This window comes from Prunus avium, chromosome 2 (assembly GCF_965620075.1).
Source record: "Prunus avium chromosome 2, drPruAviu1.hap1.1, whole genome shotgun sequence".
NCBI classification, from domain to species: Eukaryota; Viridiplantae; Streptophyta; class Magnoliopsida; order Rosales; family Rosaceae; genus Prunus; species Prunus avium.
Genome location: NC_142285.1, coordinates 1,866,551 through 1,877,699, shown reverse-complemented (window position 1 = coordinate 1,877,699; position 11,149 = coordinate 1,866,551). Strand labels below are relative to the sequence as shown.

The 11,149-nt window shown below is 36.4% G+C and overlaps 2 protein-coding genes across 2 annotated transcripts; one reads left to right on the top strand and one right to left on the bottom strand.

Annotated features, from left to right (window-relative positions):
* Positions 1-1,723: 1,723 nt before the first annotated feature.
* Positions 1,724-2,497, top strand: LOC110744902 (uncharacterized). Its single transcript, XM_021944937.2, has one exon. The coding sequence runs from the start codon at positions 1,803-1,805 to the stop codon at positions 2,322-2,324; it is 522 nt and encodes a 173-aa protein (XP_021800629.2). The 5' UTR covers positions 1,724-1,802; the 3' UTR covers positions 2,325-2,497.
* Positions 2,498-7,081: 4,584 nt separating this feature from the next.
* On the bottom strand, positions 7,082-10,754 carry LOC148296234 (uncharacterized). Its single transcript, XM_088248079.1, has 3 exons — positions 10,704-10,754; positions 10,357-10,450; positions 7,082-7,924 (listed from the first exon to the last, which is right to left on the bottom strand). The coding sequence occupies exons 1-3, from the start codon at positions 10,752-10,754 to the stop codon at positions 7,290-7,292; spliced, it is 780 nt and encodes a 259-aa protein (XP_088104205.1). The 3' UTR covers positions 7,082-7,289.
* Between the last annotated feature and the right edge of the window lie 395 nt (positions 10,755-11,149).

Genomic DNA, 11,149 nt, shown 5'->3' with positions numbered 1-11,149 from the left:
TGTATGATAAATATTTTTTTTGCAAAAAACATCAAGGATTCGGGGCGGGTATGGGGGATAGTCCACCGATGGGGACGGGTATGGGAATTCCCCAAAAATCGATTAAATGTGGATGGGTTCGGGGACGGGGGCAGGGATGGAGAGAGGGGACGGGGATGGTATTGTCATGCTCGGCCCCTACACAACCCATTACTCCTACCCGACTCATTGCCATCCCTAGGGGCAAGGATGGGAGTGGAAGCTCGGGCGTGGGCCTGCTGGGATTGCCTCTTTTCTTTTCTTCTTTTATGACTCTCTTTTTAATTTTTATGTCGAAGGGGTCAACTTGGTTTTTCCTTTGATGGGTTTAAATAGGAACACTTATATATATATATGCCCAACTCAAAAAAAAAAAATTAGGTTGTGCCCCCTTGCTTCATTGGACCCTAGCCAAGGCCGGCTCTGTGCCTGATTTTAGAAGTTCCTCAAATTAAAATCGTAGTTTTTTTCTTGTTTTTTTAAATACAAGCAATAAATTAAATTATAAGGAAGAATGAGTTTCTCACACACGCTATTAAGATGTGAGTTCAACCTGATACCACTAATCTACAAGTCAAGAACCCCCTCCCCCCTTCCCTTTTTTTTTTATAAAGAGTTTATACATTTTGACAGAAAGTGAAAATTTCTTGGGAAGATGCCAGACACTATAACATTTGGTGTTGTGGATTCATACATGATAAGGCCATCTCTAATGGAGAGGGCCAAATGTCAAATTTTGGCAATATAATCTGGATGGGGCCCCCAACGTATGTTTAGGGCCAGTCAAAATATCAATCCAGTCAATATCTTGGGTGGAATAGCAGTCCGCGTTTTGCCTAGATTGAAATTTGGTAGAGCCCACTCACACAACCACTACCCCATGTGCAAAGTCATTTTTGTAGATCCATTAGAGTTAAAACTATTTTAAAACATTTTAATAAGTTTATGGGCTCAAAATTTGAGTCTAGAGGGTTAAGGGAAAAAAATATTTGAATACGAGCAATAAATAAATAGTTATATTTTAAAGAGTGTAAATTTGGGTTTAGTACTTTAACATTGGATATGGCGTAACGGTTCTCAAACAAGTTCAAATATTTTCAACTTTTTTGGTTGTTGAACAAATAGAAAATAGGCTAGAAAATATATGTCGGCATCATTATAACATGGTTTTATATTCGGTTTTGTTTCTTCTCTTTTTTCTTAACAAAGGTTTTGTTTCTTAATTTCACTTTCGTGGATATGGAGTGATTAAAATTAGAAACAGTTGGAATCAAGCAAAAAGGCCAAAAACCAACGCTGCCAAGCCAATACGACGCCGCGCCGTTCTACGTCACAATTCTATCCTAAGCTTCCTGCCGTCGTCCACGTGTCAATATCAAATTGCCTACATCCTGTGAAAACATTGCGTGTGAAGCAAGGAGAGCGACTCGAATGATACGCCGCAGACACGTACACACACACACGTAAACAAAAGCCGTCCGATGATATCTCTATCTCTATCCACAATCCAGCCGGCGAACAATCACGTGACAGCACACGTGGCCTGTCCTCCTCCCTTGCATGCACCACGTGTATCTGACACAGTAATTTCCCACACACCACCACATTTGCTCGACACGTTTATCACCTATCCTTCTCACACGTGGCGACATATCAATCAATTTCGTTATTTAAGCAAGTTGCAATAATTTGGATATACATATAGATTCTATCAAGACAAGAGAGAGAAGAGGAAAAGAGTTGGAAGAAAGAATATCAAGGAGTGTTTGTTTCCCGGGAAAATAATGGTGGCAATGACAACGGGCAACGCTGAGGAACCAATTTTGTGCAGAATAGACCGCCTTGACAACGTGCTAAGGCAATTGGAGGAAATCAGAGGGTGCAATAATAGTAATAATACGAGGGCATCACATTCGCCCAAGAGCAGTTCCTTCGCATCCACACCGTCGAGGACGAGCGACGGAGTGGGGCACGTGTCGTCATCTGCGGAGCTGATATCTCCGGAGAGCCTAGAGAAGCACTGCCGTCCGATGGAGCACGTGATGATGGAGACGGACGTGAAGGGGACGCTGATCGAGAGGCTGGATCACGTGGAGGACCGCGTGCTGAAGCTGTGCATGCAGCTGGAGGAGGAGTTGACGGAGAGCGCCGAGAAGAAGAGAGATGAGGAGGAGATCATGAAGAGGAGTGAGAGAGAGGAGAAGATCATCATCGATGAGATTGAAAAGAGTCAGGTTCATGTCAAGAAGAAGAAAGAGAAGGGGTTAAAGCAACTTGTGAAGCAGTATCTTATGGGAAAAAGATAAACCCAATAAATCAATAAGTTCACGTAATAATTCAGATGGTTTTGTTTTGTTTTTTTTTTTTGGTTTTGGTTCTCCCACTTCTCCACTTTTGTTTGGAGATTGATTGGTGAGTGTGTAAATCAAAGCGAAAGCACAAGAGACAATCGAGAGATGCCTTTGGTGGTGTTAATTAATTTTGTCCTTACATTTTTATTTTTATTTTAATTTCAGCACATGGCATAACACATGAAAAAAAAAAAAAAAAAAGCTTCAATTAATAATGGAAATTCAAGCGTGTATATTTATCGCATGATTTTATGAGGAAAATATCTAGATTTCTGTTTTAGCTGAAAATATCTTTTAGGGAAGTAACTAGATTTCTGCTTTAGCTGAAAATATCTAAAAATGACTCGATAATCTCTAAAGATTGGGAAAGTGGTGGTGGAGGTAGTGGCAGTAGTGGTGAGGGCGGTGGTGGTGGTGGTGGCGGCGGCGATGACGGTGCCTATAGAATTTTTATACTTCTATAAAATCTCAATTAATACATAACCTATCTTCCTCTTTCAATTATGTATTCAATTAAAATTTTAAAGAGAATGGAATTATAAAGTTTATAGAGTTCAATATATTTTGATTTTCACATAGAGTTTGATTGAATTTCTAGATTGATTTTAATGGTATTTGTCAGAGTTTATTAGAGTTCTAAAATGTTTTTTTTTTTTTTTGAGTTGTTTATCAATTTTTTTCATGAATCTAGTAGGTCTATTTTCTCCAACTTCCTACGTTCTAGCATCGGTATCATCATCAAATTCAATTGAGTTTTTCCTAGCAGCTGTTCCATTGCCAATTGCACATTGATAAAGAAGGTCATTATATATATTTGTTACCATCATATATACAATATATATACTGTACAGAAACAAATACCAAATGACAACAACTAATAAATAAATAAAGGATACTAATAAATAAATAAAGGATGCCTGTAGATCGATAAAGAAGGCTATCATATATATGATGTACAGAAAAAGAAAAATTAATAGCAACCAAAACAAAAAATAAATAAAAAAGAAGGTAAAATAGAAAAAATAAAAGCTTAGAAAAAGAGAAGAGATTAACTAATTACAGCAACAATTCGTTCAATACATATATGAAAGAAACAACTATTTGATGTACAGCCAGCAACAACTCGTTTAATGCATATATGAAAGCATATGAATGGCCCATTCATATTGGCCAATTTAACCCAAAATTGTTCTTATTCTTCTAGTGAAATTTCTCAGGAAATCACCAGAGGGCACGTTGATGAAGCTTTATAAATCTTTGTGTTCTTGTGTACTCGTTTTATCTTTCTTCACGGTGTGTGTACTAATTATATGTGTCGTTAAATTAATCTAATGGCCTTTATTAAAAAGGTCCTCACGAGTACACAAGTTATCAAATTCTGCTGACTCATCATCCCAACATAAGTAAGAAAATATAGGTGGCAAATAGTGAATGGACTTCAAACAACAAGGAAAAGAGATGGATTAAAGCCAAAGGTGGCTAATACTTTTTGGACATCTATCAATGGAATGGTCCCTTTTTTGTTGTAGAAGCCATTAAAAATTTGTTGTGGTACAAACTAACAACTACATACGCAACTTCCATTTTCACATCCGAAGTTGCATTTGGGGACCGCACACTTTGTTGCAATCTTTGTCAAAAACACAATCATCAGCATCATCTGTTGTTGCTGCTGCTGTTACAAACTTTGCCTCTTTCGAATCCATCACCACTTGGTGTTGCTTTCGACCTTCGCTTCTCTCGCTCAAACCTGTCCATCAATTCAACAGTCAACTTCCATTCTAAATTCACCATATGCGCACAAAAATAGAGAAGGAAAAATTACTTGCTGCAATAACCAGGACAATTAGGCAAGCCAGTGAGAGTGGTGCAGCCTTGGTCAATTTGGTGGGATGTTGTAGAACTGTGGTATTGTGGTAATTAGCAATTGCGAGTGAGAGATGTTGGTAATGTGATTTGGTTAAAGCTCCTCTGATTATTAGGCCCTTTTGTAGTTTTTTTTTTTTTTTTCATTTTTCTTAATATGAAATTGAACGTTTCTTGATCAATTGTTCTTAATTAGGCCCCTATATATGTAATTAAGAAAATGAACGTTGCTTAAAATTATTTAAAAGTAATGCTACGGCACCAATTTATTTTTCAGTTTAACACCAATTCAAAGGAAAGAAAAATGTTTTAGGGTCTGACCAAAAAAAAAGGTTTTTGGGGAATATGTGATTCTTGTGAGCATGAAACCAGTTGTGTGGGGCAGAGCTCGACGTTTCTTGCATGTTTCTTCTCATGCGCATGCTGAGTCTCTTCTCGACGGCCTGGCTGTTGCTCAAACTTTAAGGTGGTACTGGAATGCGATTCGCTGGGTCTCGTTTTTTTAATTTTTTTCATCATCATAACCATAGATTTATATATCATAAATATGCAAATCACACACACGCAATGTGTCATGAGATTTCTCCAATAGGCTAGACCCCGTTTGATTTTATAAAATTAAATTCAGTTCAGCGTGTAGTTTTTCCTTTGTTGTTGTTGTTTTTTTCCAAATGTCTTTTGTTTTCTGCATTTTTCTTTATTTACTTCATCTATTTGTTCTTGTCTCTGTTTGTGATGTTCTGTTTTGTGGAAGAATCATGTCAAAAAATCTCAAGTTTTATTTATTTCATTGTGGTTGGTTTTTTCTGTTTGGTTGTGATGATCATTTGTTTAGACAACTTGGTTTAGCCATGGCGGCCATTGTTCGTCGGCGGTTGAGCAGTTAAAAAACAATTTTGCTGTGAAGCGGTTACAAGACAACTTTGCAGTGGAGCAGTCACCTGTTGGTTGTGACGTTGCAGTTGGTGTTTTTTCATCCCATTTGGTGCAACATTTGTTCATTGTCTACTGGCCCAAATTTGCATGTTGGTTGTTGTTGTTGAGCAAGCTTTACATTGGTACTCTTTTTTCTTGACTGGATTTTCCTCCATTTGGGATTTTTTAAGGCAAGTTTTAACGAGGCTACTATTGCTTCATCTAATGTAGCATGATGTATTGTTTTGGGCAATAGTGTTTTTTTTCTCTTTTTCATTGTTTCTTCGTGATTGGTTCAGGCAGCGAATCTTTTTAAGATCATGCTCTTGTTTCTGGTTTTCACATTGGTTTTATGATGTTTTCATCCTCTTCACTGTATACTCTTATGGTGTTTAATAAAACATCTTTCCCAACAAAAAGAAAAGTACTAAGCAATCAAATACACCTTTTTTCTTCTTCAATATATATATATATATATATATATATATAGTCCCCTTCTATTGAGGGATCCCTCAAATAATTTTATTTGAGGGACACCCTTTAGGGTCCCCTACAATTTTTTTTTTCAACAATCCAAACCATATATTTTTTAAGTCTACATTCATAGATCATCCTTGCAAAAAATTAGACAAATCGGAAACCGTTTCAATATCCAATTGTGTCCTACAAAATCAATGAACACGATGTTTCAAGAAAGTACTAAAATTTTAAGAACTCAATTGAGTGCTCAAATGATATCGAATTCAAGTGATTTTTTTTGTAGAGATGATCTTTGAATGATTATCTAAAAAATAGACGGTTTGCATTAGTGGAATACAATGTGGAGTGGGGCCCTATAAGGATGTCCTCCAAATAAACTTATTTTAGGGATCCCCCAATGGAAGCTCCCTATATATATATATATATATATATATATATATATATATATTTTGGCATGGTGATTTCCCCTTAATTTCATTTCACCAGTCCTGCTCACCTAAGGATTTAAAATAAGGTCTAGTGAGGACCAAATTCATCTCAACCACATGATTATATTAAATTAGATAGGTACGGAGGGAGGGGGTGGAAAGGAATTAAAAATTACATAAAATTCTAAAATGATGGAGTTTAGATTTCCATCATTTCAACTTATGACAATTGAAGATTTCAGTGTTTGGATTTATGTATGTCGAATTTTTTAAATGACAGAATTTTGTAAATATAGAAATTGTGAAATGCTGCCTCCTATTTTGGTGGAAATTATACTCAGGAATTTGATGCCCCAACTTCCATGATTTTTTCCACATGTCATTTAATAAATTCCACATTTAAGTTGCCAAACAAGAGAATTGTCAATTTCTCCTCTTACATTCCCGACTTTTAGCTAAATTTCAAATTATTTTCCCTCATCCAAATAGAGGGTAACTGAGTTTGGGATGAAGTTGGCGATATGGGGCAAAGTGACATTAAATCTTTGTTAAGTTGGCAAAGTTAGTGACTTTAATTTTTAAGGACAATGTGAGATTTGACCAATATTTTAAGGGGCATTGTAGTAATTTGGCCAAATAATTGCTACAAATAAAATAGAGATTACAAGGACAATGTCTTCTTTTGATAAAAAAAGAAAAAAGAAAAAAAAGGACAATGTCTTTTCCACCTAACTTTACTTTTTACTAGGAAAGTGTTTATCCTTTCCTTCTTTACTAGTCATAAACCACAAAATAAACAAATGACCTTTGCTAAATTTGAAGGGACGAGACATACGCGGGCTAGGCACATAAATTTTCAAAAATATTGCTTGTAAGCCTTGTATAATAAAATAAAAAAGTTTTAAATTTTTTTTGAAGGGACTTTTTTTTGAAGGGATAAGATGCAAATCCTCAAATTAAAATTTTCAATTTAAATATTAATCCCAAAATAAAAAATAAAAAATAAAAAAAATCACTCACTAGTTCATGAAATATCCGTCAAATCTTACATTGGGGTCGAATCAACAAGAACAAGAGAGATGTGATTTGATCAACATCTTAGAAATGGACAAGTCAATTGTTTATCAGTCTGCCTTGATTCACAAATATTCTTAAAAAAAGAAAGAAATGTTTACAAATTACAACCCAAAACTCCAAATCATCTAATCGACAATCAACAATCGACTATCATTTATACCTCAACTACCTCAGCAGAATTCACCGAAACTGCAGATGGATCCAGAGGCGAGTTTCTGCAAATTGGGCAAGTGGGATGAAGCTGCAGCCATTTGTCTACACAAATTTGATGAAAGAAATGGCCACAATTAGGCACAGATCGCAAGACGTCTTTGTCTTCGAAGTCTGCCAAGCATATGCAACAACAGGAAGGAGCTGAAACAGATCCAACCATTCGCAGCTTGGCCTCAGAGTAAAGTAGCTTCGGGTAGCTGCAGATGGTGGCTTCATCAAGGCCTTGTTCGATTGTTGCAGAGCTTTCGTTGTGGTCAGACGGGTCAACGGGTGATTGCCTTCGGTTGCAGCAGGAGATCAAGACTATGAGTAAGATTATGGCGAGGACGCCAATGACAACTCCAGCAGCGTCATATATTTCATCGCTGTCCATGTTGTTGTTGGCTGAAGCACAACCATGTAGGAGAAGTAGAAGGGTCCAAATTTTTTCATTTTCTTCTTTATCAGATATGGGGAAGGCGTAGAAAAACGAATTTAGAGATGGATGGGATGGGAATGAGAGGGCGGCGATTTGTAGGGGGGTTGTTTTGGATTTGGAAATACTATATGTTGTATCTGGTAATTGACCTAGCTGTTATCTGGGGGTGTGCCAAGCTGTGGAGTTTGTATCTGATCATTGTTAATAATATATAATTTCTATCATTTTCTTAACAAGGAAGCTTGTCGCGGCTTTATATAATTGATTATAATAAAATTCTGACAGAAAAAATAATGCGAAAATTTATATATCCCAATAAAAGAAGAAGGCTGAAGAGTGGACAAATAGTGAAAAACTTGAGATGCATTTTTTTAGTATAAGCGATAATCTAAATTAGAAAGGGGATAATGGTTTCTTACACACTCTACCAAGGAATTATACGGATTTGAACCTAAGATTACTCGTTTGCAAATTAAGATCTTTTTTCATTGGGCTAAATCTCGTTGGCGCACTTCATATGCATTTTTATTCTCTCATGCATCACACAATTGCACTTAAATATGATGGGTCATTTATCTCTTAGGAATCTCTTTAATGACCGTCCATACAAATATTCTCCGGATCAAAAGATTGAAAGGACATTATGTCTATAAAAGGTGTCTAAAGGATAGAAATCGCTTTGCAGATCGTGAAGGGGATCAAGATGCTAGGGTCTTTTTTGTTCATCTAATCTAAACTATGCTAAAACTACAAACATGTGGGTATTATAATTTTTCATTTTTTTCAAGTAAGCAAACATACATCATGGGAATTTTGGAATATGATCGATGGCCAAATTTTGGGCATATACTATTTCTATATGGAAATTTGGTTTTTCTAAGGAAACGAAAAATTTGTATGCAAGACTGCTTTTTGTCCAATTTTGCTTTTATTAAAAGGCTAGACTAGTTTAATTTTCTTTAATTAATGAATAAGAGGAAATACAAACTTAAGAGCTTTTTCCATTGAGAAGAGAGTTCTACTAGCTGCCTGCAAAAAAAGAAAAAAAGAAAAAAAAAGAAGAAGAAGAAGAAGAGAGTTCCACTAGCTAGACCAAACTTGGTAAAAATGGCATGTAATTCCAGATGCCATATAAATTACTCAAGGAAGATTTGAACTAGACTGGTGAGGTAGATTCCCATGACACTTTGATAGCGTGTATATGAGGAAATTCCGCCATTCGTATAATTTAAACTATCACTTGTACTAAAAAAAAAGGCTACACTAGCTTTTTTTTCTTTTCAAAGTAATGAGAAAATTTAAACTAGGTCGTCAAGATAGCTGCAAGTGGCAATGTTATAATATATTCTGTACTTTTTTTTTCCTATCTGATTCTCTCCTTGTTTGAATATATGCCGGTAGATATTCTAAACTACTGTCTATAAATATAATATAAAGTCCGAGACATAAAGATTCGTGACAAGTTTTTAAATAATTTTGTGCGTCCTCTGTTTTGATATACCTTTCAATGTGGTGCTAGGTTAGTGATGGAGATTGCAGCAAAGTGTAATAATTGAGCATAAAATATTGCTAACTTAATAGTTGAAACGTAAAGAATTACATAAATCAAGTACAATATGTTATAATAAAAGTACATAAAAATGAATTGAGTGAGGTTGCTTGACGTACTTTGCTTGAACACAATTCAAGAAACAGCTAAACCTTGCTAAGTGTCCGGGTAACCCAATCTGGTCCACCATCCACACAGCCTGTGGCGCACACACAACTGCATGAAAGGGGTTTATTTGATAGAGCTTTTGAAGTCGAAGACGCTTTTGATTTTGACTCCTGAAGAGAGGAAAGAACCAAATACGCGTGCACTGAGGATTAAGGTAAAAAAAGAGAGAGGAAAAACCAAACATGAAACCCCATGTGATTAAGGCTTTGAGCTTAAATCAACCCAAACAACAAGAAGATGGGCTGTTTAATACCCAGCCCGATCGTAAGAGTACCAAAAAAAAAGAATAAAATGGGAGTTTTGGACTAGAGGTGTAAAACCAACAGGGCCGACCCGTTTAAGAATTTCGGACATGCCCGTTTATCTTACATCTTTCGGCCAAGCCCCTTGATAATGTTTGTATAAAATATTTGAATGGTTGAGTAAATGAGAAATGAAATTACTCTTATAAATTGTTTTTCAATTAAATTAATGAAAATATTTTTTGGTGTGTCCCTTCATTAAGTAGGTAAGAATTAGCGAGAGCGAGAGAATTAAAATAGGATTAACTACAGTAAATCCCTCAAACTACGAGGGGAATTACAAATTCATACCCAATGTATATTGACCGGTTTGACTAGTACACAAAATTCACGAGACTTTTTAAAATACACCATCCGTTACTAATTCCGTTAGGAGAGGTGTTAAGCTATGACGTGGCAATTGTAATCCCATTTTTTAATGCCGATGTGGGATAAAAAATTAATAAGAAAAAAGATTTCCTTAAAAAAATTACTTATTATTTTTTAAAAATGAAAAAAAAGCCTCTCTCTCTCTCTCTCTCTCTCTCTCTCTCTCTCACACACACACACCCCCATGAACCCAACCACCAACCTCCTCCCCCACAAGCAAGATCGGAACTTGAAGATGAGATGCTTGCCGATGTGACTGGCAGGGTGGTTGGCGGCGTTCTATTCGTCATCTTCACCTAGCATCAGCACAACAACCACCTGAAAGTCTCTCTCTCTCTCTCTCTCTCTCTCTCTCTCTCTCTCTCAGGCAATGCCTCTTCCTCATCTTCGTGCCTATATCGTTTGTAAAACCCTAGTCTCTCTCCTTAACTTCCTCAGACTAATTCACCGAAAAGCCAAACTTTCGTCCTCTTCTTAAAAATGTCCAAGCCTGCCCTTTCACTACCCTTTCAACAAAGCCTCGGTTGCTCTCCAATTTGCGTCGTCTACTTCTCCGCTACCCAATAAGCTGAGAGTGATTGTGTGCCACTGCCGTAACATGGCTACTGGCTGGCTACGGAGATGACAGGTGGGTCCAAGGAGGGACTAATTTGAATGCGTATGCGATATGGCATTGGTATTTGATAGATGTTTTCATCTACTTTTCGCATAGTCTTATTACTCTTCCACCACCATGTTGGACCAATACAACTCATGGGCACGATGTTAAGGTGTTAAAGTGTTAGTTTGCTTAAAGTATTTGATACTTATGTTGAATAAATCCCTAAGGTTTAGGGAAATTAGCTAGGTTTTGAAAGTCTTTACAATGGTCTTTGCTTGTTGAACGTTTCTTTAGGAGAGAATCCCATAATATTAGGGATTGTTGGTCATGGAATTTTGCACGTTATTATCTTTATGTTAGTTTCAAGTTGTAAGGTTATTTAAGCCTTGTCTTT